Source organism: Sparus aurata, chromosome 4 (assembly GCF_900880675.1).
Source record: "Sparus aurata chromosome 4, fSpaAur1.1, whole genome shotgun sequence".
Lineage (NCBI taxonomy): Eukaryota > Metazoa > Chordata > Actinopteri > Spariformes > Sparidae > Sparus > Sparus aurata.
This window is the reverse complement of record NC_044190.1, coordinates 9027424-9055327: the sequence shown is the minus strand read 5'-3', so window position 1 is coordinate 9055327 and position 27904 is coordinate 9027424. Positions and strand designations below refer to the sequence as shown.

Below are 27904 nucleotides of genomic sequence, written 5' to 3'. Positions count from 1 at the left end.
GGAACGATCTCACTTCATCATGTGTCACACAATAAAGTGAGTTAACTAGTTGCTCAGTCTTAAATCTAAGGACCTTTAATTGTAGCCTGTTAATGAGGGAGCGTTGTTTTATGAGATCAGTGCAGTTATCAGAAAGCAGATATCTGGTACAAGTCCAAACTCCTGCGCTGGCTTTTAATTAGTTAGTGATCAATCACTTGTGATTACTGTATTACCCACAATTTCATTTAGGAAATACAGTATATAAAACCAATACATCCCTTCTTCTATCCAGCCAATACTTTCCATATGGTTCTGTTCAACATAAACTGGGTCTTGTCTTCGTCTTCTCTCAACCTCAAGTCTAAAGGCCTTCTATAAATATTGCTTGATTTCTCTTTTGTGATTATTTGTTTGTTGTTTTCAGTTTTCTTTTAATGTCTTGGGTCATCTTTAAATCATATCACCTGAGAATGTGTTTGTGCATACTTCATGAATGAATTAATGCGTGAGTGTGATGTTGTCTGATTTATAACACTTAACTGTAACTGATGGGTGGTTATGGGATGAATTATTGACAAATAATGTCTCTGTCTTTTACTGTGCTGTGAATTTAATTCATACTTATAACTGTTTAATTTCTTGTAATCACTTCCTGGAGAATGCAACTTTTCAAGCCAATGGAAAATTTTCTATTTCACATTCTTTCTTTTTTTGCATTGTATATTTTACTTTTTTCATATGTGGACTTAAAGAAAGTTAGAAACCGAGAAAGCCCTTTTAATGAAGTCTCAAAATTGTGTTATAATGCAGGTGTTCCTTTGGTCCCATTTCATTTTATACTGTGATTTGATGGTGCATATGATATTTATAAACACATTTGGCAAGTAATTAATTTACCAAATATGGCAATTAAAATGTTTCACTACATACATAGGTGACAAAGCTGTACAAATGTCTTAAGAAAATAATTATAATTTTGATTAATTTTAATAATTTTAATTTTCATTGCTAGTGAATGCATTAAATTCTAAAATGTATATTCACACACACGCGCACACACACACACTTTGTTATTCGATGCTAACCGAGGCTAAAGTAGCTAGCTAGGTTAGCTGTACGGTGCTGTGGTTTAAAGCTAGCTCTCGTAGCTAACATAATTACAAGTTAGAACCGGTAACCAGTGACTGTCATCATTATCATTACATATTTTCATATATGTTCGTTCATGTCCTGATAATTATTTATCTGAATTGGTCGTAATTATTTTACTAGTCTGTGGTATTCTAAATTATTTTGAAAGTGTTACCGGAAACTGTATTTTTGTTGTTCCTCCTGGACGCTGGGACGCTCTTTACGTCTTTACGTCAACGTAACGGATCTATGACCAAAGCGAGCCGTGAGGTAGTGGTCCCCGAAACATGTCTCTTCTCCCCCGGGTTGACGTGCTGAAGATGACCGGGGATGGGAACCTGCCTGCCGCCTAAACCAGCGATCTGCGTCACTGCAGCGACCCGACCGGAGCGTTAAGACACACAGCGGCGGCAGGGCGCTTTATTTATTCAAGAGAAGATGGCGGAGTTTTCGCCCGTCCTGCCGATGCGGGATGGAGGAGGACGATTCGGCCAGCCCATCTTCCCCCGGTCCAGGTCCGGTTCCGAGTCAGAGAGCGAACTGTCCCAGAGCCTGGCCCGGACCAAGATCCGGTCGTACGGAAGCACAGCTAGCGTCACGGCCTCACTGGGGGAGAAATACATAGAGCATCGGGTTACAGACAGTGACACCCTGCAGGGGATCGCTCTCAAATACGGTGTGACGGTAAGGTTTCCACACAGCCGCTGCAGCGTTACTGTGAGCTCCGATCTGACGGGACGTGAAGCCGGTTTCAATTCATTTCATCAGTCCTCAGTGAGAGATGAGAGGAGCCAACACCACGCCTGTTTAACACCATGTTTAACACCATGTTTACTTTGTGCTCATCCTTGTCAGAATCAGTGTTTACAGTCAGTTCATGGGGCAGGAGTGCAGAAATATTCCATGAAAGCTTCCGAACATGCGGTGTAGATGCAGCCAGAGCTCGGTAGAAATGATCTTACTGGCCTAATAAAGGGGATTTTGATCCAACACATACTAACACGACAACTTCTGTATTCACTTTCATCTTGTGGGAATTGGTGATGTAACTTTCATATTCCAACATGTGCCAACAGCGGTGATGTTGACAGTTGTGAAATGATGTAGATCACACAGAGGTGGGGAGTTAAGGCACAGTCATTTATTGGGCTCAGTCATGCTCCTGCAAGCAACAACAAGTCACAGCTGTCTAGATCGCTGACTGAAAGAGAAGCTTTGTCAAGCTTGCAAAGTGGCAACTGCCTTTGGACCCAGTTCCCAAGAGCCCACATGCCCCCCAAAGCCCAGGAGTCACTGTACGTCAGCACGTTTGTTAATTTTCTTTTGATAATATTCCGATTAATTGTTCTGGTCTACGCCAACATGTATTACACCAGGTCACAATGGCTTCATTAACAGGTGTCCAGGAGGAAAAATCACAGGCACCCCGAGCAGATTAATGGAGCCGATCCTCCAGATACTCACAGAGACTCGTTTCATTTCAGACAATATTCTTCATTCTACTTTGATTCTACTTTTTGAAGAAGAATTTCTTATCACCCAGAACACAGCCTCTAATATAGCTTTTACACATGTTAACATTAAAGGGGCGCTGTGAAGTTCCTTAATATTTACAATATTAATGAGGTCGTTACATAAACAAGCTGCTCTTGCCTTGGAAAACAAGGCACCAAGAACACTGTCTGAAGCTAGGAAGGTGGCAGGGTCCGCCACATATGAACAAAGTACAGCAGTATGAAAGTGTGTTGTCCTCTAAGGTCAGTTTGTTTATTCCGTCATGGAAACTAAGAGAGTTTGTTTATGTAGTTGTTATGTTGTTCGGGCATGAAAAAAAAAAAAATCAGTCAATGAACTGACATGAACTTTCGCTTCTGATTGAAATTTCTTCACCACAACTACAAAGTGCACCTTTTAAAGGCTCAGTATGTAAGAATTGGCTGCTCAAGTAACTGTAGCTGCCATTAGCTTGTTAGCTCAGTTAGCCGTGCAGCTAGCGGTTCTGACTGGGAGTTCAGAGCATCGGGGAAGTGTTGGTGTTCAGACCGCTAGTTTTAGTAAATGTTGTAGCCTAAACTCTTACATATTGCAGCTTTAATTTAATCTTTATAAGAAGCTAAATCTCCAGTTAAAGACAGAATTACATTATTTTCCCTATAAATTTCCAATGCATGCTCAGACAGCTGCTTACATTCCTAATCTCAAACCTTAAGGTCAAAGTTTCTGTGAGGAGTTTTCAGTCCATGCACGTTTGGTTCACTCGCAGGGAATCAGTACGATTTAAAGACTGACCGTCTTGTCGACAAAATTAAAGCAACTACCTGTGTTTACATCAGTGACTTTTATTAGACTCGGGTCAAAGACTAAAGAAGCATTTCACTGCAGGTGAGAAATCATTGCTAAAAATGAGAAAACCTACAGAAACCAGAATGCACTGCACAGCACGGGACCAGTCAACGCTCATGTACAAGTGCAATCTGTGGTAGATATGACAGCACAAGAATCTGTTGGATGACTTGTTCAGCATCACTGGTGACTTTCTGCTGGTAACAGAGTGGGAATCTTTGGGTGGCAAATGGAGAAATGTTTACCACTGTACATGTGCATATTCTACCAACACTGTAGTGATACGAAGCTGGTTGAAAGTCTGCAAAGTTCCTGTTTAAGTGCAGAGATTCAAAAGAAGGAAGGTTTAGTCATGGAACTGAGCCCGTTTTAACCCGTGTTCTCTGTCGTCCTGATGCACCAGATGGAGCAAGTCAAGAGAGCCAACAAGCTGTTCAGCAATGACTGCATTTTCCTGAGGAACAGCCTCAACATCCCCGTGGTGTCGGAGAAGCGCTACATATTTAATGGACTGTCTCTGGAGTCTCCTGACGGGGACGGCGAAGCAGCGTGCCAGGAGGCGGACTCACCCGGCGTTGTGACGCGGGACATCGAGGGGCCCACGCCTCCTCCTTCCCCGCCCCCCGCGGACTCCAAACCCCCCCAGCCCGAGGAGCTGTCAGCCAAAGACTTCTTACACAGACTGGACTTGCAAATAAAACAGTCAAAGCAGGCAGCGCGCCGGCTGAAAGAAGAGGAAGTGAGGTGAGGCGCTGAACTACCCGCAAACCAAACATCTGCTTGTGTCTGTCTGTCTGTGTGGGTGCAGGTGTTTGGTCTTCATCCTTCCGTACTGATACATCCACAGACACGAGTTCCAATTGCAACACATCAACTCAAAACATTTTTTTTATTGAATACACTGAATTGATGACCGGCTGTTTTATATTGACAGTTAGATTGTATCTAATTCCCATGAAGTTATCTTTCATTTAAAAAGTTAATATAGGTAATCGACCACTTGCCAGCAATTATCTCCAGTTAGATGGTGTTAATCTTTGTATGATGACCAACTGGTGCCCCACTAAAGTGATGGATACTGGTCAGCAGCAAACTACGCTATTGCCTCTCAGTTTGCCCACCAAGGGATCATAAATGCTGAGCCTTTTCTTTTACTGTCAAACTGTGGCATAGACAGCGTTTAGACAGGACAAGAATGTTTTCTCTGAGAAAGTCCAGCATCTGTAGTTGTGCATCCTGAAAAAAGTCTTTGTTGTTTTGTCACTTCCTTGTTACCGTTCACGGCCCCATTTGTCACCTAGCTTTGAGATGCACACAGGAAGCGGTGACCTGACTCTGTGCCATGTGCTCAGTGGTCTCGATCAGCAGGAACAGAAACCAAGCACGGGGAATGAAAGTGTTCTGACAGAGGCAGGATCGAAGATGAGAAGAATCAGGCTCTTACTAATCTGCTGTACTAGTCAGATGCCATGTTATGCAACACTCAGGTATTTAGAATGGAGGTTTGGCCTCGCTGACTCAGGCGTGTCCTCCTGACACTGCAAGCTGAGACAGAGAACGCTCTCACGTCTGCTCAGTAGTGAGGTAGCAGTGGACGCCTGGCTGGCATGCACCCATTCAAGGAGCAATAGGCTGTGTTGGTACTATCACCACTGAGTCACACTGCAGCAGTTTCTCCTACAGACGAAGAGCATCAGCTGTTTATCCAATTCAGGCTCCCTGTACTCTCTGTTTTGCTCATACGGCTGTGTTTCAGAGGATACAGGCCTTCTTGTGGCAGCCGTTAATTTCCTTCCTGTGAGTAAAACAACCTAACCGGTTTTGCAGCTGAGCTCGCATCAACTGTCCCTTCTATCTGCTGTCTGTTGTCACCGTGGGTCTGAAGACATGATGTACAGCTTATGTCCACTTTCTCCTGATCGAATTAAAAGAGTCTTAACATAAACAGCAGTGCTGGACAGTACCTGAGTACATTCGCTATTATTAGGTACAATTTGGAGGTACTTCTGCTTTATTGTGCTTCAGTAATGCCGTAATTCAGTTTTCTGCTGCTGACAACAACTGGTTCATAGTTACATTACAGATTTAGTACTTTTGTTTGAGTAATAATACAAAATATAGCAAACAAATAAACGATGATGGAACATGATCGTATAATTAACTCACAAGCTGCTCAACTACATAAAGTAGTCAAACTACCGAGGCCAGCTTCAACATTAAAGTTATGAATGAGTAATTAAAATGCAGTGATATATGTTATTCTGAAACTTGTCATTGTGTAAAATGAGTACTAGGAATAGAGCGATGATCCAGTAATTGGTACTGGTAGGTTTTTATCAGATAGCTGATAAAATGATTTAAAAATGTGCTGCTTCAGCTTTGGATGAGCCTCCTCCGGTCTGTGGTCACCAGTCTGTGACCTCATCGAATCTCCTGCCACGACACGATCTGATTGGTTAAAAGGCCACAAGCGATGGCATGTCAACAATTCAGAAAAAGCTAGTCCCATTTAACTGAAGTTATCAAAAACATGTCGTGGAAAGGAAGTACCTCATAATTTTAGTCAAGTACAGGACTGTAATTTATACAACATCCCGTGACTGGTTATTCCGAATGTTGACAGTCTGACACCAGGTTTTCCTTTTTGCTGCAGATGTGTATCAGTTCCAGATATCAGTGATCTCCTTGCTTATTAATAATTGGTATCGATACTAAAAAAAACACAACACCTAAAGAGAACTTTCACTTTTGGTACTCTGAATACACATTTTTGCTAAATCTTTTGCACTTTCACATGAGTACAAATTTAATTGCGCGACTTTTGTTTGTAACAGCATTTCTACACTGTGGTTTTGCTACTTTTACTGAAGCACAAGCGTTAAGTACTTCTGCCTGTCTAGTAGTTCACACCTTATCATATCTTTCCAATTCAACCACATCGTAATAAAATGTGGGGCGTCAAAAAGGTCATTTTGCACTCTGTCGTTAATTTAATTTGTAGTTTTTCGTTTTATATAATGATCTAATTTTCAACAGCTTTTTTATTTTTACATGAAAAAACTCTGAGGAATCTTTATGGCAACTGTGTTTATTAACTCGCTCATACTGGTCCATGTTTGAAATCCAACAAAATACTGTAAACACTCTCTGTCAGCGCAGTGCATGCATTTCATTATTATGCAACCACTGTTTCCGCATCATTTAATTTTATCATCGCGTGCTAGTAACTGCAGACCGCGTCTCGGTTTACAGAGCTGCAGATTGTTCAGGACAAAGTTTTTCCTCTTTAAATGTTTACGTGCCAGCTGAGGCAAAGCCGAGCCTCGTGTGACTGCAGCCACAGCGGCGGCCGACCTGCAGAGCTGTTGTGAGTTCAGACAAACAGAGGCTCACTTCGCTGTGTCCACACCGTCCCAGAGCAAACACGGACCGCACGCCTGGCTCAAGTGACACAAACCACAAACCATTCAAGCTGAGCTGGAGGGAATAGTTGACTGATTGACACTTTTTTTCTTAAGAAGAGCCTAAATCTTCATATAACTCAGTTTGATGTCAGTAGCTATGACAACACTGTGTGGATTTAAATTGGGAGGAATGTTTTTCGTAGCCTGCGTGTGGCCTCGTCATTCAGACTGTTCAGTCCTGCAGTTAATGAGTCTTATAAGTCAACATTCAAGTTTTAAGACATCCTACACAATCCATTCATCTATTTTTTGTTCACTGATTCTTCCCTCCACAGATCATCACCACTGTAGGCAAACTCTACTGTAGTCATCTCAATGATTTTTCATCCCCAATTTGTTAAAGTATTCGAGGAACAACGTTGGATTCCTCCACTAGATTCTCTACTTAGTTTGGAGTCTGTCGTTCCGATGAATGGTCTTATAAAGACCAAGCAGCGCTCGGCTCTTGTTAGCAAGTCCTTCTCAGTTTGATCCCGTCACGCCTCAGGATGTTTTCTGGTTCAGAAGTGGAAAATCAATAGTTCTATGCCAACACTCTTCCCGCCTCCTGCCTTTACTTTCCTCCTCTCCTCTTCCCTTTTTCCCTGCTCGGTCATCGTGTACACCCTTCCTCTCCGTCCTCGATTGATTTTGATCTTTTGGTATTTCTTTCCCTGATTAATTGTGACTCTCGGGAGCCGGACTGCTCTCTCAGCCTTGTGATTAGTTTGAACATGTTTGTACAGCAGAAACTAAGGAAAAAAACAAGTCTACTAAATGAGAATGCCTGCACTTCTGAGGTACTGTAGGTCTTCTAAAGAGACTTTATTATCAAGCTCAAGACAGTGGTGTGTTGTATACCTCGAGGCCAGATGAGCCCTCAGCTGTGACGGAGAACAACACGTCTCTCTGGTCGGCCTCATCCATTATTCACACGCCTCGACGCTGCGGTGACCAGTTGAAGCAGACGGAGAAGGAGAGGAAAGGAGTGAAAGAAAGTGTGTGTTTGTGGAAAATGTTTCTGAAGCGTTAAAGCTGTTCTGTCTTCTTCTCATTTGCAGGAGCGACGAGGACTACACGGCCCCCGCGACGTCATATCAGGAGATTTAAAGGAAAAGTCTGTTTACCTGAAGCCCTGCCTCAGACACACAAATGCTCACACACGCTGCATACGTCCACACACACGCACACGTGCACGCACACACACACACGCGCACACACACACAGACACACACACACACTACCACAGCCTCATCGCTGTTTTTCCCTCCTCTTTACCTTTTTGCTTTTACCAAACCACGTTGAACAAAAGTGTCATGTTTGCCTTTTATTTATTGATATGCAATTATGATGATGTACATGATTGTTGTTGTCCTGTTCGGTTTTACTGGGAGACTTAAAGGGACAGTTTCACCCCAAAAACAAAACGTACAGTTTTTCTCTTATTGTTCTGAACATATCATCCGTAAAGTTTAGAGCCTGCCCGACACGTCAGTTGGCCTCTCACAGATGCATCTGCGTACTCTGTCGTCCATTCTTTGTGAGTTTTTTTTAAGAGATAAAATGCCAAAAAAGATGCTTATGAAATTATTAAATTCCCTGTGAGGTTTAATGTTTCAGTACACTGATGTCATTGTAGATAATTTAGTTTGTTGTTAAACTGCCTCTATGACATATCTTTGTCACGACCACATTTCAGGGATAATTCCAATTCGATATCAGAAATCGTTATTCCAATATTGATATCTGTCCCAAAAATGCCGGTCGAGCTGTAGCAGAGATGTCCTCCTTCTCTCTAATACAGTAGAACCGGATGGCACTTTGCTTGTGGGGCTCGAAGCACCAAAAAATACATTTTTAAAAACTCAGCAGCAAAGCCTCTTTCCAGAAATCCTGACCCAGTTACTGGAGATAATCAACAGATCCTGTTGCGAGCAGTTTCATGTAGGAACGTGACGGAGCACGACGTGAACATTAATGGTCATCTCCTCGGCTGAGCTGTAACCATGAATGTATTCAATGTATTGTTACAAGCTCAGCTCAGCCTTGCTTGGGATGTTGCTCAGTGGCCACTTGCTGTACTGCAGCGAGACGTCGACCTGCAAACATGGACAGTTACGACCCTTCCATAATCATTTTTTGTTACACAGAGGTTTTATACTTGAAAAATGTTCTTTGGGTCGAGAAGATTAATTAAAAAAGCAAACATATTTAGAGGGCCGTACGAACAGGAAGTAAACCCGGAAGCTAGGTAACTTTTTTGGCGTATGCACCAGTCAAGCAATTCTAATTGGACTGAATTGGCGCCACCTTTGCGCTCACTAGGTAGTTCTTTGTAACGTTAGCTTAGCAACCTAATCTCTCGTCCATGAGTAGATGCACGCTTCCTTCTGCTGTTGAGTTTGTCGACTGTTTTGGTTCTTTGGGCCTTTTGAGCGACATCTAGCTCCATAGTATTCCAGAGAAGGCAGTCATCTGTACGGCCGATATTTTCAGAACTGTGCGACTCCCACTAAAACAATCCAGACTGAAAAAACAACGTATGTTTTATTTTAGGGTGAACTATCCCTTTCACAGCGCAGGGCAGCATCTGATATAAATAATATCTGAGCACACATCCACTCGTCATACGCCTCTGAAGCTGTTGTACAGAACCCACCTGCTGCATACGTCCACACACACACACGCACACACACACACACACACAGCGCTAAGCAATTCCAGAAGGATTAGCTTGTACAACTTGCTAACAGCTTCTGATGTTCTTAATCCCCTCCTAGAATAGTATCCATGGAAAGTATATCCAGGCCTTCCTCATCAGTGTTTACCCCGTACGAGCACTCCACAATCAGAAGCAGTGGACGGACTCAAGCCTTCGAACATTTGCCTCATAGAAGCTGTTTTGTTTTTTTTTGGGAACAGAAAGGGACTGCTCTATTTTCGAGGTGTGAATGCATTATTTATATGTGTGGAGAACTGTCTATTACAGCTGTTTTATTGTGCTTTAAAGTTCTATTGGTTTTATTTGGGAGATACGAGAATAAATGTGTATTTAAACCAGGTGTGAAGTTCTCAAAGTGCGTTCATGTCGATGCAGGCTCACGTCGGTCATTCGTCAGCGCTGCTGCGTTATCACAGTTGAGTACACAGATAAAGAAAAGGCAATGCTTTAATTGCTTTTAAACTTTAGGAAAAAATCACAAATATTTACATTTAAAAATACTTATCTTCTGTCTCTACAGAGATGGAAACGTTGCACTCACAGAGACATGCAGAGAGAGTTGATGGTACAGACACGGCCCCCTAGTGGGCCCCAGAGGAACAACAGCAGAACTGAACAGAGGAGTACGGAGGGCACTGACATGATACACGACAAATATATTTTTGGTAGAATAAAAAGCAAGAATACATTAAGATCTTACACATACACTGGAGAAAAAAAAAAGAAATATAATAGGCTAAGACAGGTTACACGGAATGAGTACAATTTGATATAAGTGTGTGTTGTTGCAAAAAGATGTGCTGGAGACGGTTGTAGATGACGAAGCTACAGCATCGTACTCTCTTAACATTCATTTCCCACGGGAGTCAGGTTGGAGTAAATGCCAGCGTTTAGTTGGACGTGTGAGTCGGTTACTTTGAATTCTCTCACAGTAATATTCTAGTGATTATTTCTCTGCGATCATGGTGTGCAAATGTTATCAGTTAGGTAGCCGTAAAGAGTAATTTCGCTGATTTTTTTCATAGTGTTATTAAATCCCACTTTGATACATTTTTGGGAACGTCCGGGAGGGTGAACAAGTTCCCCTAAGCAGGTAGTTTTGAACACACAGTATATGTTTTACCATGCCATGGGAAATAACTGTAAGTAGATGGGCTTTAGTTGTTGTCAGATTGAGTCCTGTGATTTAAGAGGAGGGGCGACGGCGTTACAGGCTGCTGTAGATCCTCTTGATGGTGTCGCCTTCATCCTTGGCGATGATGCCCTTCTCGATGTAGGAGTCGACCTGCTGGTCCATGAAGTCCTTCAGCTTGGAAAGGTCATAATCTGGGAAGACAAACACAGCAAAAATGGGTTTACGGTGAGTTCCAAAGAGGAAGATCATGAGGCTGTGGTGTCTGGCAGGATAGATCAGACATTAAACTCCAGGAGCTGTCTCTTCTTAAGACGCCAACACCCAAACAGCCATAATCTGGCACGGTAGTTCATTATCAAGGGGGATTAAGGTCAGAGCTGGCATGTCTGGGGTTAAGGAGATACCACATACAAGCATGAATTAAGAAGGTCGAAAGATCACAGGGTGGAAAATAAAGTTTCACTACAAATGAAATGATTTCTGGTATTTTATCAAATAAAATTAGTTTCACCCACAAAACATGGGCCTCATTACAGAAACGTCCTGAGACTGAAGTTATTACCTCAATTAGTTTCTGAATTTTAGAATGAAAGAACATGGTTAGCATGAAATATAGCTAATGCAGAAATGTAAGAACTTTCTAAATTAGGAACTAGGATTTCACGGACCCTGTCCTAAATTCAAAATAGCTGCTAAAAATGGCAGCACAACTGTTGTTAAGTCTCTAATGCCGACTAGTACATTGATGTTATCCTGTTGGAGGAGCAAACATTGATGTTATCCTGTTGGAGGAGCAAACATTGATGTTATCCTGTTGGAGGAGCAAACATTGAGGTTAGCCTGTTGTATCAGCTAACATTGATGTTAATCTTCTGGAGAAGTTAACTATTGACTATTAGAGATGATACCAATTGATTGAAGCCTGTTGGAGATGCTAACAGTGAAAAGTTAACACTGATAGCTGAAGAAGCGATGACCAAAGTTAGCCTGGTGCAGAGGCTTACATCAATTTAAGCCTGTTTGAGAAGCTATTATTGATGCTAGCCTGTTGTATAAGTCAACAAAGATGTTGGCCTATTAGAGAAGCTAAGTAAGATGTTAGATTATCGGATATGCTAACATCAATACTAGCCTGTCAGAGAAGCTAACCTCAATGTTAGTCTGTAACACAGGGACTTTGTGGATATTTAGAGCCTCGTACACCTTTAAAAAAACGGTTACCTTTTTCTTCGAGGCACCCTGTGTATTCACCTTGCTCTAGACAAGTCAACATAATTCAGCACACCAGAAGGCCGCAGCAGGATGGGGCTATATTTAGAGGTGAACTCAACCAAACTCTGTGTTATCCATCATGGTAACAAATGAGTTTCAGGGAGCGAGCAAACAGCTGCTGCCCCTCTCCTCCCTGCTCCTCCCTGCTCCTCCTGCCTCTGAATAACAGAGGTACAGGAGGATAGAGGAGAGCCCAGAAGTCACAGAACAACTTCTGCGCCTACCTAACGACATTTAAAGAGATGGCATGTTACTGCACTGCTTCGAGATACAGTTGCTGTGCTGATGACAAACAGGACGTGCGGGAGGGATTAACAAAATGTGATTAGGGACGGCGACGCTTCTCTCAATCTTGGCCGTGAGGCGCCAAGAGCCGAAACCAGGATGTCGCCTCTATGTCCATCTGCTCCTCTGGCTAATCTGTGTAGTGTGTGGGCGAACACACACACACACACACACACACACACACACACACTGAGCTCGCTGAGAATGTCCTAATGGGTGCTTCTGGTAGAGTAAACACAATAAATGGCCCGTCGCCCACTCTGTTACTATGACACTGCTCGTTGGTTGAAAAGGCTTTTGTTCTCCTGCAGCTGTACTTTCTCCGAACTGAAAGGGAAATTATGAGAATAATGACGAGGTGACATTTTCAATGTGGCACAATGAGTGCTAGAAAACTAGGTCCTGATGGCGGACCATTTTAGCGACTGAGAGTCTCAATGCAGGAAAATCTGTGTGTTTTTGGAGGCGCACTCTGACTCTCTGCATGTGTTCATCTCTTCTGACACCATTATCTGTCTGTGTCCTCCGCCCGGATCATTGACAGGCAGGCGGGGAGGCCCCTGTTGTCCCAGACAACCACTGCACTCACCAGAATGCTAATGAGGCGTCCTATATAGAGCAAGGTTGGAGATGAGCACCGAACAAAACTTCCCTGCTGTTTCGGCCCCTCTGTTCTGGACTCTGCTGCGCTATAAGCTCAGCGTCTCCTTCTTTCTCCTGTGTTTAAGATGCGCTCGAGAATCTGGGTCAAACTGTTTTTTATCTGCAACGTCTCTGTCTTTGAGTTGTTTTTCTCCAGCTCCAGCAGAGGTGGACGAAAATAGCCGACTCAGATTTACAAGTAAAATGTGCGCGTGTGCAAGTCTAAAAGTATCAGCATCAAAATCTACTTTGAGGTACCAGACCCAACAGTGCTCAATATGCGGTTCAAAGACTTGAACTGGCTTTTACTGCGAGGTCTTTGAGATTAAACTGATCTGAGAAGATCTGATTTTGGTGTCTCCACCTCACCTTTTAATTGTTTTCTCTCTCTTTACTTAAGAAAACATAAACTGGCTCCATACAGCTCATCTGGCGTGATCCAAGACTCTGGCAGCCCTGAGATCCACATTTTTTAAAGAAAAGATGTTATTTTTCCCCGTTTAGAGCTAAATTCTCCACCGGAGTGGTGAAGCTAAAAGTGCGCTGGACCAAGTCTTTTCAAATCAATGTTCATCAATGGCAAGTTGCCTGAAGCCTTTTGTACTTATCTATTTATTTTTTTGTTGCTTTTTTTACGTTTTAAAACAAGCTTCATCCCATCAGCTATTAGCAGAATGCTACAACACTGTTTTGCTGTGGAGCTCCAGAAACGACGTGACGACTGTGAGACTTCACCTGACTTTCCATCAGCCTGGAGGGAGGAGACGACGACTGGATATTTATTTTTGGGTGAACTTTTCCTTTAAAGTTAAAGCTGCTGAAGGCGGTTCACCTGTTTCATATAGTTCATCTGTTTCGTTGGTGTGTTGTGAATTTCAACTCAGATCACTCAAATAATCAAGTTAATAATTCTGTCATAATTTAAATGTTGATTTTATATTTTGTTTCATTCAGCTAAGTCTGAAGGGGAACTAGTAACTAAAGTTGTCATAAATGTAGTGCAGTACAGTACTGAGTACAATAATTATAATAACTGTCATGGAGTAGAAATATAAAAGAGTAGAACGTAACCTTAAATTTGTCAAGTACAGTCAACAACGATGATTTTCTTTATACTTCCACTCCGCTACATTTTTGGAGACAAATATGTAACTTTTTTAATACTTTACTGCTATTTTACTGCTAAACTTTAGTAACTAGTTACTTTGCAGAGGTGCTGCATCAGGGGCGAAGTAGCATATTTTAAAATGTATTTATTGGATCAGCCATCAGAATCCGATAACTGATCGACGCATAGCACACAAACACTTTTACTTGTGAGTTTGATACTTAAGTACATTTAATATGAGATGCCAAAAGACTTTTACTATTCGTACTTGTACTTTAATATTTCAACATGATATCTACACTTTTACTCGTATGGCTTCAGGGTACTCTCTACTACACTGAGTGCAGTACTTGAGTAAATATACTTTTTTGCTCGTCTGCTCACCAGTGACTCACCTATTGATTTGATTAGATTAGATTAGATCCGGCTGAACAGCAGTAAATGTAAATCTCACAAAACTAGAGCGTTTGTCTTTTTGTGCCTGAGACGTCCCGCTGAGACGATCGCCGGTGGACTGATGGCCTGAATAGTGAAAACTCATTAACATTTCCTCCTCCGCTGCTTAATTGAGCACCGCTGGGCATTGATTGTACACAGTGGAGAGTCCGGCAGCAGGCTTCTCCTGGTGTGTGTGTGTGTGTGTGAAGATACATCAGTTTTCACAGCTCTGCAGGCTGGTGCAGTTTCTGGGTCACTAGCTGCTTCTTCCTTTACAAGTACAGACAGCTACAGTGTGACTCGGGCACCAAATGTCAATACACACTCACCGATATTATAAATCTTGAGACTTTCATCACATAGACATGAGGGTCTTTTGTTGAGACAGAAGTGCTAATTATGCACCAGGACACGCACACAATAACTGTTATTGAACAGGTAAGAGGGAGCAAATGAAAAGGCCTTTGTCTCCGAACAAGCAAGCTGTATCTCGATTAATTAGGACAGACTCATCAAGAATGATCCATATTCATGAGCTCTGGAGTGAAGCATCCGTCCCGCGTATCCCACACTCATTTCAATTGCAAATCAGGGCTGACAAAAGAGGCTTCAAATTTTGTTCTCCTCAGTGCGGCGCCTCCGACCTGTCTGCGAGCCACCGCGGTGAAGTGAGGAGACGAGGCTCTTAAAACTCAAAGACGGCAGAAACACAAGATTAAAGGTCTGCTTTCTCTCATCTACCCTCTGCTGTGCGAGCGTTTCTCACCATCTTTGCCTTCTTCTTTGCTGTGTTTCTTCAGCCACTCGATGTTCTTCCTGATGGCCTCCAGATACGTCTCTGACTTGCCGGGCTGACCTGGGAACAGACGCAGAGAAAGAAGGAAAGGGGACGTGAAAATCTTCCTCTTTTTAGACAGCGGAGAATAATTGAATAACTTCTTCTGAGGCACGATAGCACTCAGAGGAGCCTAGTTTCCGTCCGAAAAGTAAGCTAGTGCTATCTAAGACTTATCAATTATTTACACCACTTAATTTTCCTAAAGCAAGACTTGTGCTTTATCTTTCAAACTTCAGCAGCGCTGGGAACACGCTGGCAGCCAGAGTTGTACTTTTATATTAAACTTGAAGCACAATACTCTCTCAGAGAGGAATGTTTGCTACAGTATGTAATGTCTACAGTTTGAGATATAAACTGACGTCACTAATCAAGATCAGACTATTGCTTAACCGCAGATTACATTTGGATAATAATGCATGGCCCTGATATTTCCATAAATCTTACGTTATGCAAGCTAAACGGACGTTACTCAGGATTTAATTAATGTCCTGTTGAAATGAATTCCCTGCTCGTAATCCTGCTCTACATTTCATTCTGTTTTTGTTTTTCCCTGCGCGTGTGTGTGTTTGTGTGGATTAGACTGATGAGCTGGTGCAGTGCAGTGTACACTGACAAAGACTAACAGCATCCTTCCTGTGAGTGTTATTGGACTGGCCTAGTTCAGGGACGAGCAGGGACTTAACTATGATTGGCTGCACAGTGTTTATTTCCTGTCAGCCCTACTGAGGCCAAACAAGAGGACTGAAAAAGGGTCACGGCTGTTACATTCAAACCGATGTTCACTGAGGTAGAGCAAAGAAATCAACGGATGTGGTTGGGATTTGCTATATGTGAGGATTCTGAATTTATTTGAGACATTTGACACAAAAAAAACAATAAAAAATAATAGAAAAAAGAAGCAAAACATACAAAAACAAAAAAAATGGGTCATGAAATCATATTTGTCATATTTGAGGGGCAAAATGGTAAAATCATTTAAGATTATTTTATGAACTATCACTGTCACTAAACAGAAAGCTATCATGTTCCCTCAGGCTGTCAGGAGTGGGTGGTAGACTGACTGCTCTCAGTTGACGGCTGCTCCTCTTTGGTTGAGTCTTTCAGGTTCTCATACTCCTTCTGCATCTTAGCGGCCTCCGCCTTCGTGTTGTCGTCCTCGTCCAAGTTTTTTCCTGAAGCACAGAAACAGACCGCGGAGCATTAGAAAATGTTGTACTGTAGGGGAAAACCAACTGTGACCCCATAAAAGTTGGGACGCTGTGTAAACTGTAATTAAAAGAAAAATATAGAGACAATTTATTTCATGTAAAACGAGCCACAGCTTCCCAACATTCTTTCTTCCAGTCAGGGCTGTACTCTTATTCGAGACTAATTCATCAATTAACATGTTATATATTATATATCTGCTGTTTTACGGGGGACTGTGTTCAGGACTACTTCCTGGCTGGGGGCAGTGACTTCCTGGAGGTGCTGTTTCCCAACAACTGCTCCCACCCAATCCCATCTGGATTAAACAAACATTATCATGTGGTTGTAGAAAAAAAACAGGCTTGCTGTTTAGACCTAAGATACGATGAGCTCACTGGCTGTTGGCTGTAGTATATAGCCTCATATTTAACGGACAGATTTAAGAGTCTAACATTCTGCCAGAAATCAAATGAGCATATTTACCCAAGTTATGTTCAACACAAACATAACGAAGAAGAACACATTTTGCCAAGTCTATGTTGCTCCGCATAGCTTAATATGCTAATTACTTCTGACCGTGTGGAACAAAAGTACATTACTTTATCGTTGCTTGAAATGTTAGGAGGAAACTCTGAGGCCGTTTACCGTTGGGTCCGATGACGTCAGGAGGCCCGAGAGACTTGCCCAGCTTATTCTTGGTCTGCATGGCTATCATAGCATCCAGGTTCTCTGCAGGGGAAACAGGCCAAACATTTACTTTAGATCTGATCAGCACTGTGTCGTCAGCTCGCTGTACAGACGATGGAGGAAACGCTCTTAACCTTTAAAAAGACCCATGCTGTTCCTGTGTGACTCAGAGGGGGATTAGCATTAGAAAAGGGTTGCATCTAATTAATGGAAAGGAGGCTCGATAGTATGACGAGGGCAATAAACTAAATCGTGTCTTTTTTTCCATGATGCAGCAAAAGGAATACAGGAATAATTGATCCACCAGTGAAAGAGAGGTGGATCAATTTGGAAACAACCAAATGTATTTTGTTTGTGTTGACCTCAGGTTGTGTTACACAATTAATACCACGGGCTACACTTTCACAACGAGATTAGAGAATTTTAAAGACCCCATACAGCCGGGGATTGACACAAACAGATCATATGTTTCAAACGGACCCAAGTTAAGTGACAACTGATCCGCTGCGGATTAACAAGGCGGTAAACATTATGTTCAAAGCATGGCGGAGGCAGATGTTCTGGAGATACACACACCCCAGAGATCAGCTGCAATTACACAGAAATTACATCCTCTGTATCAGGTTCTGCACGCACATTATCCCCCCATATAAAAGCTCTATTTAAACACTTTATACATGTTTTATAATTCACTGTAATCTAGTTGTAGCAGCTATCAGGACAAGTGTTTATACTGAAGAGTGTTTGTCAGTAGTTTCTAAAATGACGACATATTTTCTATTATTAAAACTGTGTTCATCATCTGTTCATATAGCCGTCACCTCTTATGGTCTCCTTACAGGAGGAGTTAAAGATGTTAATAAGTACATTAATAAACCCTTAAATCTGGTTCTGTCTACAGTGATGGGTGATGGAAACCATTTTTTTAATGTTTCTAGTGACGCTGCTCAACTTCACTTCCAATTTTGCCCATTGGCCTTTCGCGGTATTACGACAGTAATTCCCCTGCGGCCCAAAAAGCATTTCATCGTAGAGCGCTGAATAAAAGAGACATCGATAAAACTATTGACAGGACACCTCAGACAGCAAACAAGGTTAATTACGACTCTTTCCATTATGATTTTTTCATTCGTGGAGGTTTGATATTTGTGAACTTTGCAGTTCAGTGGGCCGCATTAGCAGAAAGAAAACCCCTGAGCTAGAAAACGCTTTGAGTGTATGCACCAGGCGAGACACACTAATTTGATTTAAAAGATGCCACCTTTGCCTTTGCATCTTAGAAATCAATATAGCCTCTCGAACAGGCGAACATCAGGTGAGAAACTCTACTGCAGATATTGAGTGTGCTGCACATCCAGGAAGAAACATTCAGGAGATAGAAAACTCTTCTGGAGTAATGAAAGCAATCCTCGTTGGATATTAGAAATCTGGATATTAGGACCTGAGGACAACAAGGAGATAAGAGAAGCAGAAGAGGCGTCGAAACCGAGCGTCAGGGAGTCTCACAATTTCCCCCTTTCATCTGCATTCACTCCAGCCTGCTTTCATTTCCTCTCTTATTATCTAAGCATCGCACTCTCCCTCTTTACTTTCTGTGTTTTCAGACTGCCTCCTCCCACCTGTTGCTGAGAGGAGGCCCATTATTTCATCCATCTGCCCGCCCACACACACACACACACACACACTTTCTCTATCTGTCTTGGGGCTGTATCACCCTCAGGCAGATTAGACTTGATTGACAGCTGGGTGTATTCAGTTTTATACCTGGGTGACTCATCGGAGCATCGCGGCCAGCTGGGGGAGGAAGGGTGGAGGTGGAGGTGGAGGGGGCATTAACATGTTGCTAGGCGATGGTGAATACTGTCCACTTATCTCCTAACAACCTATACGACATAAGAGGCTGCCTTGGAGACCGATGTCTTGTGTAAGCGTATATGCCTGTTTTGTTCTGGTGTGGAACGTCAGCAGCAGCCATTCGCTGCGCCAACAATGACCAGAGCCGCTGCCGCCAGCGGTCATCTGAAGGAGTATTGATTTATCCCGTTACAGCCTGCATGGGTAACTTGATCGCTGCTCTTTTAACAGGACATACGCATCGTAGACCTAAACTGATTAGTTACGCAATTATATTTCTGATTGAGGTTAAGGCTGAAACAAATAGATGAGTGGCCAATAATCGGAAAATTAACTGGTATTTGAGTCATACAATGAAAAAAAAACATACTGTCTTTGGTTTAAAGGAGACCTATCATGCGTTTTCCTTTTTTCCTCCCTTTCCTTGGTCAAAGTCCGCACCAACAGAAGCTCCCCTCTCCTACACAAAACACCAGCCTCCTCGCTTTTTTAAGATTTAAAAAAACAAGCAACATTAGGACATAATCTTTGGCTCTAGAAACTTGTGATGGTCAGTTTTTTCACAGCTGTAATGTTAAATGACCGTAAAATTCAGGAAAACATTGATTAATCGACACATTAATCAATGAATACAATAATCTCGCTGCCCTAGAGACAAATACATGTATGAAAGAAGAGACGTTTTCTATTTTTTTTCTGTCTGGGGCTGAAGACGTTGGGTCTGGGGCATCCTGAGGCTCTCTCACACACAGAGATGACAGCTGTCCCTTACAGGTGACTGACCTTTCCACTGACCGCTGATGTGATGGCCAGCCATAAAAACTGGGCTGGTTATACAGGGTTCCCCTGACACTAATCTGTCTGTACAGGCTTCACACTCCACCGCACACGCTGATAGGCAACATTAGCTCCACTGAACACACAGAACGAGAGCACATAAACCACACAGAGGGAGAAATGCATGTGCACTAGTCGGCAAATCAAGCGATTGAAACTTTGATCTTTCACTGTGAGGTTTTCTCTTCAGCGTGGTTCAAATCAATATCAAACTATTATTAATATATGGCGTTGATATAAAGATAGAAACTGGGCTTCAAAGCAGTGAACTGTGTTCCACTGTAATGCAGTTCATCAGAGAAAATCTTTGCAAGTGTAGAACAACAACACTCAAAAACCCTTCTTATTAGATTTTTTTTTACAAATCACTCGAAACAACATTATCTTACAATAATAACTCAATATGATTGATAATACCAGAATGATTACACAAAAAGTAGATATACTATATAATAATTTGATAAAATAATTTTAAAACAGGGTGTACAGTCCTTGTTGTTATACAACTTTCACACAATATCAAGACTGTAGAGTGCTACTGAACGGTTTGCAAAAGCCAAGAAATCTAGCTACGTTAGCTAGTTAAAGGTGCGATGTGTAAGAAATGCCAGATGGTTATTCATACTCCAAACAAATAATGGTGCACCACACCGACAGAGTGACCTCTTAGTGGAGCTGCCGTTGCAGCTGGTATTGGTCTTCTCCACACCACTAAAACCTGAACCTTTGGCAGGGGCTAGTTGGTTAGCATGCTCACTTAAGTAGATATATATGCAATACAGTACACTGACCTCTGTGACACAACATCAAAACTGATCGTTTTCCTGTACATCATTTTAGTTAGTGCGGTTAATGAGATGGCACTCTGCTTGTGGCGCTCAAAGCGCCAAAATAGTACATTCGAAAAACTCATAAGCAAAACTCCCAGAATCCATGACCCGATCGACAAAGACAATCCACAGACGTTGCTGTGCGCAGTTTCATGTAGGAACTATTTTCTTTAAATGCACAGAATAAAGCGTGTATCTGTTCAGTTGTTTTCCTGTTTTATGTTGAAAAGTGTGTCATGTTTTACTTTCCACTTCCTGTCTTTGTCTGTTTTCCCGCCCTTTTTCTGTGTACACCTTGACACCAGCTCGCCTGTCTCTGTCTCTGTCTTTAAATCCTTAGTCGATGAACTGTGACTAGACTAACTAACTAAAGCTAAATAATCTCGCCATCATTAGAGCTCAGAGGATGCAAGTAATGTTTACATCCTGCGCTGTCACAGGCACAAACTTCTCTTCAATGAGCAGATGCACAATTCCTTCAGCGTGGTGATGTGGTTGATGGGTGCAGTTTGGTAGACAGAAAATAGTTCCTACATGAAACTGCTGATGACAAAGTCTGTGGATTATCTTGAGTAACCAGGTCATGATCTCTAGTGTGCCTTCTGGTTCCATTATATTGGTAAGAAGGCAGGCATCTCCAGGGACAATATCTCCAAAACTCTGCGACTGATACCAAAAAAATATAGATGGATGAAGAGCACTACAGGTAAGAGGTGATCTGTCCCTTTAACCAGCTAACTAAGCAAGATTTTAGAGCTTTATCCAAACCTTTCAACAGCACTAAACAGTCTTGAGATGTGTGAGGGACGAGGAAAAAGTCCCATAAATTCCCATCTTCAAGGACTGTGGCACCAATAACAGATTCTATGTTCCACCTTCTGTCAGTGAGCGTACCGGACTACGGATAAACGATGCTTGTGTTGTGTCATGTCTTACCCAGATAGGACACTCCCTCCTCTGGTGTGATGGTGCCGTACTTCACCATCATCTTAACAAAGTCAATCAGCGTCTTCATGATGGTGATCAGTGTCTCTCTCTCCTGAGTGTCTTGGTCTGCAACAGCAAACCAGCGAGCGAAAAGAAAACCACGATCAAACATCGATGTTACTGTAACGCTAATTGGCTTCCATGCTGTGAATGTTACCACATGGTGATAGCCTGTCGGGGTCATAATGATGGGATTATAAATAATGACTCATTATGTGTGTGAAAGCACTTCAGAGGAAATTCTGTCTCTTGGTTGAAGGCTGCTGTGATGCAACGACTGAAAATGTCACAGAGCCCCCGCAGTGCGTTTGAGTTCTCACCTGAGTCGAGGCTCCTGAGCAGGCGGTAGAAGTTGGGGAAGTACTGCAGGTCCTGGAGGCCGTCTTCAGGGCTCACCTCGTTGCCCTCCTCAGCATCTTTGTCCCAGGTGTTGGCATCTGCGTCACCTTCCTCTTCTTCTGCGTCCCTGTCCACCTCGTCTTCAATCTCATCGTCATCTTCTTCCTCGTCGCCGTCATTATAGCGGCGTCTGGGTTGGTCCCACGCGTCCTGGAAACACCAGATTGTTACTGTCATTGTTGTTATTCTTCTGATTGTTGTCACACTACCATTTTGTTGCAGGTTTTACCGTGTTTGCGTCTGAGCCCTGGTCGTCCTGCTCTCCCCTGGTTTCTTGGTTGTTGCTCTCGATGTCCTCAATCTCGTTGTTCTTGGCGTTTTTGGTGATGAGATCCTGGAGAGCCTCGGCCACCTGGTACTCCAGGGTGTCCGCCTGGCTGTCTGTGATCTACAGAGAGACAAAGAAAAACCGAACAGCCGGGTCTGTAACAAATGTGCAAGAACAGAACAACGTGCACTGACGTCAAACCGCCATCTATCACATATTGATCAGTGAGAAATCAATCTCAGGGAGCAATTTGGCCACTGCCAGACTACTTGAAGAGTGTCGAGAATGTGATTCACAATCGGAATCAGGGACTAGAAGACAATTTACACCTTTCTACCTCTCCTGGTGAGGAGGCAGGGCTGTGGAGAGACTTCCTGTTCAGAAAATGTCAGGCGGCATGCTGTGTTGGACGCCATACGAGTACAAGCTCAGAACCTACCAGCCCAAGTTTGAGCAGTTTGGAGACGATCCGGTCGAACACCCCTCTGTCGTCCTCCTCATAGATCTTGTTAGCGATCTTCTGGACGATGTCTTCTGCCGTCAGCGGAGTGCCGTCGACCTGACGGAAGCTCTCTGTGTCATCTGAGACGAGACAAAACAGAAAATGTCAATTTTCATTTACTTTCGGAATGTGCTTCCTAGCTGGGTGCAGGTGTCTCTGCTTTAATTCCCCGTCTGTCCGACTTTTATTCCGACTTTCTCCAGTTCTACCAGTCAAACAGTAAAAAGCAGTTTATTTCAAGCCGGTTTTCTTTGTTCTCTATCCCTCTTTTCCGCTTCTTCTCCCCCATAAAATGTTAAACCTGGGCCAAGACGAGAAGTCTCTCTCATTAGAGGGAAAAAGTTTGTAACAAATAAGCTCCCCGCTCCTCTCTATGTCCGCAGGGCCGAGCAAGAAGTGTACAATTGTTACAGCTTGACTGTTACATAATATTCCCTGCTGCTTTCCAAGGTCTACACACAATCAAAATGAGCAGTGCCAGAATACTTCTGCCTGCATTGGCAGGCTGAATCATCGCCGATGTACTTCACCTCCAAACATTTATTTCTGTCACACTCCAGGAACTAAGAAATGATATCGCAATTTGCCAGATTTAGATGTGGCGTAACCCGAAGAGCTGCTTGACATTGCCGGGGCCGACCCCGGGGGTTGATGAAGTGTAGCACTCAGCGCTTTGAGTCTGAGTCACCTCGGCTCAGAGTCTCTGCTTTGTGCTGATGATTGGATATCAAATTACATGCTTATACGGAGAAATGTGTGCTGATCTGATGAAATCTGTGGATACGAGAAATCTGTAGGGTTCAGCGTATTGATTGGAGTTGCAGTGAACATGGATCGAAAATCTAATAGAGGGGCTGCTTCTGATGAGAGGAAATGGGGACAAATGTATAATTCAATGTATCTTTTCTCAGATCAGTCAGGAATATGACGACGCAGATAAGATCTGATTGGTTGGTGCATGAGAAAAATCCAAGACTTATACAATATATAAAAGTCTCCTGTGAAGAGCAGTACAGACTCTAGCTTTCACAACCGCAGTCTCTGAGGAGAGGCGAGAGGATAATCTTTCCCTCTTGCCACCACGTGTCCTGTCTTTGACTCTTTCTATCTGTCTCTGCTTATCCCCATCGCATGCACGTGTTTTCTCTGTCCACTCTTTCCTAAAATGTCTGCCCGGTGGCCAGTGACAGACGGAGGCACGCGGCATGAGGCCAGCCTTTGGGGGGTCAGACACGCAGAAAGACTCAGAGGGGGGCTGATCAGCTAAATCACCGCACCTTTACGAACAAAGGTGTGTGCGTACCCGGGTACTTGCCGTAGTCCATCCCGTTCTTGGTGGAGTCGTAGTCCTCGGCCAGACGTCGGCTCTTGGTGGAGTCCGATTCATCTGGGACGTACTGCTCCTCCTTTTTCAGCAGCACCTCCTCGGCGGCCTCCTTTGATTTCTGGCCATCAGCCAGTGACTTTAGCACGGTTAAGTCATCGAGGTCCTGCTGAGACTCGCCGTCCTTGGAGGAAGCAGGACGCTGGCTCTCTGAAAGGCAGCACAGACAATATGAGCAACGTGGAGCAAGGCATGCGGTGAAGACATCACTGTGGTTCTCTGCACTGATGAAGCCTGTTTTACTGGAAGTGCTGCAACATGAATCCACTCAGCAGGCAGGATATAAAGTCTTTAATTGATTGGCAACGAGGTTTCCTCTTACCAGCCGACTGAACTGCAGCCTTCACGCTGTCCGCCTCAGCGATCTGGGGAAATGACCAACAATAAACTCATAATTTCCAGTCAGGATGTAAGCTCTGATTAATAATGTTTGCCGGGCTAATAAACAGATTGTTTGACAAGTGGCAATAAAGAACATTTGGCCGGATATTGGAGGAGAACATCAGCTGTGGGCCTTACCTGCTCTTGTAGTGGCCTTTCTTCTGTCAGCTGTCTGTTGTACACCGTCTTATCTGCAGCACAGGAAATAAAGCAGAGTTTGTTATTTAAAAACAGAGATAGATTTTGTTCGTCATAGACGCCAACTGCACACAGACAAGATGAAATAAGTCTATGACATTTATTTATCAACTTTGATTTATTGAATTCTTGTTTTTCTGGTCGTCTCGTCACATGTTCTGCTCTCAGACTTATGTGATCACTCCTGCTCTCCCAACTCAGCACCGCAGCAGAGGCAGAGCTTAATCGGATTATCAAACAAAAGATTAAACTGCGGCGAAAATAGACCACAAGCGGCCATAACATGCGACCAGCCAGCCGGTCCGAACCGAACCGAGCCGAGCCGGGCTGGAGAGGAACTCCAAACACACTGCTTTTATACATTTTGTGTCAGTCAACAGGTTTAAATCGGAGTGACTGAAACAAAAAATGAAACATTATAGAACCCGACAAACCCCGTGTGTGGACAGTACAAAGTGTACAACTTGTATACAACCTGTTTTTAATGTCTTGCGAATGAAAAACAGAGTTTTATGAACCTTATGCGCTTTAAATGCTTCTTTATAAACCACAGAAACAGTTGGTTTTCTGCAGTAACACTTCAACACTACTACGGTAAATGTGAGTTGCGCGGCAGAGGCGACGTCCCACTCACCGTCCGCCGAGGCTGTCGGTGTGGGGAAGGCAGAGCTCTGGCTCACTACGTTCAGGACAACGAGGTGGAAAAGGACGAAAAGGCCGACGGATTTTGACGCCATGCTGAAACCTCGGATCGTCCCGGAGGAAGATGTATCCCGGCTCTGTGTGGTCTGCTTCCCTCCCCCAGAAGAAGAAGTGCTGAATGCGTGGACAGCTCCGCTCCGCTGCGCTGCGCTCCGCTCCGGCCGCCCGCTGGTGCTGATTCTGCCGCGGAGGCTGCGCCCTGGGTATCCGCTCTGTCAGACGCACCGGGGCGGGGAGGGGCCGCACAAATCTCCGCTGTGCACTGGAGCTGTTGACGAGCCGCGGTGCTGAAACCAGGTCACCTCTCTATAATTACTAGCAGATAAGCTGGGAGCTCTTCAAGCCCCGTGTGAGCTACAGCGTCACCTGCCAAGGCAGTAATAGAGCCCACTACAACAAGACCTGCCCCCTCGTGTCTTCACCCAGGAGGAGGAGGAGGAGGAGGAGGAGGACACTGCAAAAAGTGTCCATCTTAACAAGACTGACAGAAGATCTCAGATAAATTCAGATTGTTCTTGAAAAATGTTGAATTTATTTGGGTGCCACATTGAATCCTCCCCCTAAACAATTACAGAAATATATAAATGTTTATGTCCCTGCAGCCTCCACAGAACAATAGCACATGGAAAGCACCTCAGGATTCATTTCTTTTGTCATATTTTATAGCAAAGAAAGATGTTATTTGAACAATGACTGCCTCTTGGCTCATCAGTTTATCAATTATTGTTTTTTAATCAGTATTGTATAGAAGGAAAGTGAGTGTTCTCTACCATTTCATTTCAACTATCAACTAAAAACATAAACTCCCAAATAAATATGATAAAATGATGACATCACTTTACTTCACTTGACCTATTTCCTGGAGATCTATGAATAATGGGCGAGGTAAAGTCCACCGTCTCTTTCAGTTATTAGAAATGTTCACGTGTATCTCCAAATGTCACGTGAAGCTTTTCGTTGACGTCAGTGATAGAACACAGATGGATTGAATGAGAGGATTTATTGAGGTTTACATGATGTGCTTTGATGCCCTGCAGCAGCCATTTGTTTTCATGAATATTGTTAAGCTTTGATTCATGTGTGTCCATAGAGTCAGTGAGTTATGGAATAATGTGGCCTGCGTTTGAATATCAGAAAAAGAATCTTCAGACATTTTGTTCTTTCCTCGGTGGACCGTTTTAACTCATAACGTTATTAAAGGTGTGTTATGTAGCTTTGGGGAAGTAATTTTAATCAGAGGAGAAAGATCTTCACAGATAGATGTCTTCATGCCTAAACAAACTAAATAAATGTTTACATGTGGCGGACCCTGCCACCCTTCTAGCTTCACACATTGCTCTGGGGATCTTATTTTCCTCTAAGAACAGCTTGTTATGGAAAAGATAATTAATGAGTTTATGCCTCTTTGACATTGCAAAATATAAAAATTCTGAGTTTGGATTACTTCTCTGAAAACACACAGTGCCCCTTTAAATGTGCTGAGACTGAACTAAATGCTGAGTTTGACACTTTTCGCAGCGTTTGAGCAGAACATCCTCCCAGTCCGTGCGTCACACACAACCTGCGTCACGGTTGTAGATCTTCCGCTGGCCGGTCGATAGCTACCATTAATAAAACGAAAAACAATTAGACACATAAACAAAGAGGGAGATATATGAGGCCAGCTTTATGACTGTCCGCTTTCACGAGCGAAGCGTTGGAGTAATTAGATGGAGGCCTGCGTGTCTACCTGATGATTCAGGTGTGATGAGGTCCAGTTCTGTTCCAGGCGGGAGGCTGCGAGCACAATGATGTGGTTTAATTTCCCTGTTCTTTTATTAGACTTGCGCAGAAGGAGAGCGTGAAGAAGAATCACTGGTATTATAAAAGATCGTCGCCTATAATTTAGGTACTGCAGATATTATAGTAGTAATAGAAATGGCTTTTAACATTTAGGCTACTATCTAGATAGCTACTAGCTATCTAATGTTATAAAGTTTGTGATCCACAGTGTATTAAAGGATAAGTTCACCCAAAATTAAATCTGACTCACGATGATAGAAAGCTGGGTGCAGCTCATCTGGCGGAGGGAGCCCAGAGATCCCAAACTGATCTGTACATAGTCAGTTTAGTTTGTAGATGTTTGCTATTTTCAGTTTCTACCTTTGACAGCTTGGATATAATATCTGTGATATACAACTACTTAAAATGAGTTGGGGATAAGGGTGCTTACATATGGAGATGCAATTAAAATCAAATGAAATGTGCTGCGTTATTTTTGAAGAACGAAAATATTCCCAAAACACAAAATAAAATGTATTACTTCTTATTTCTATGAATGTGTGATTTTTTTGATCCGGTTTGAACTG

The 27904-nt window shown here is 43.0% G+C and overlaps 2 protein-coding genes across 4 annotated transcripts; one reads left to right on the top strand and one right to left on the bottom strand.

Moving 5' to 3' along the window:
• Positions 1–1326: 1326 nt before the first annotated feature.
• lysmd2 (LysM, putative peptidoglycan-binding, domain containing 2) lies at positions 1327–9961 on the top strand. Of its 2 annotated transcripts, XR_003983826.1 has the most exons (4): positions 1327–1797; positions 3860–4200; positions 7961–8090; positions 8127–9961. XR_003983826.1 is itself a non-coding variant. In XM_030414299.1 (3 exons), exons 1-3 carry the CDS (start codon positions 1552–1554, stop codon positions 8007–8009), a joined length of 636 nt encoding a protein of 211 aa, XP_030270159.1. In that variant the 5' UTR covers positions 1327–1551; the 3' UTR covers positions 8010–9961. The 2 variants fall into 2 exon arrangements, 1 of the variants encoding a protein (XP_030270159.1); XM_030414299.1 differs by having other exon boundaries at positions 7961–9961.
• An 89-nt stretch (positions 9962–10050) lies between these two features.
• Positions 10051–25952, bottom strand: scg3 (secretogranin III). 2 transcript variants are annotated; one of them, XM_030414297.1, is made up of 12 exons: positions 25489–25952; positions 24795–24847; positions 24598–24640; positions 24195–24425; positions 22829–22971; positions 22351–22509; positions 22043–22271; positions 21672–21788; positions 17173–17256; positions 16401–16511; positions 15268–15357; positions 10051–10947 (listed from the first exon to the last, which is right to left on the bottom strand). In XM_030414297.1, exons 1-12 carry the CDS (start codon positions 25589–25591, stop codon positions 10829–10831), a joined length of 1482 nt encoding a protein of 493 aa, XP_030270157.1. In that variant the 5' UTR covers positions 25592–25952; the 3' UTR covers positions 10051–10828. The 2 variants fall into 2 exon arrangements, with proteins under 2 accessions (XP_030270157.1, XP_030270158.1); XM_030414298.1 differs by having other exon boundaries at positions 24207–24425.
• Positions 25953–27904: the final 1952 nt, after the last annotated feature.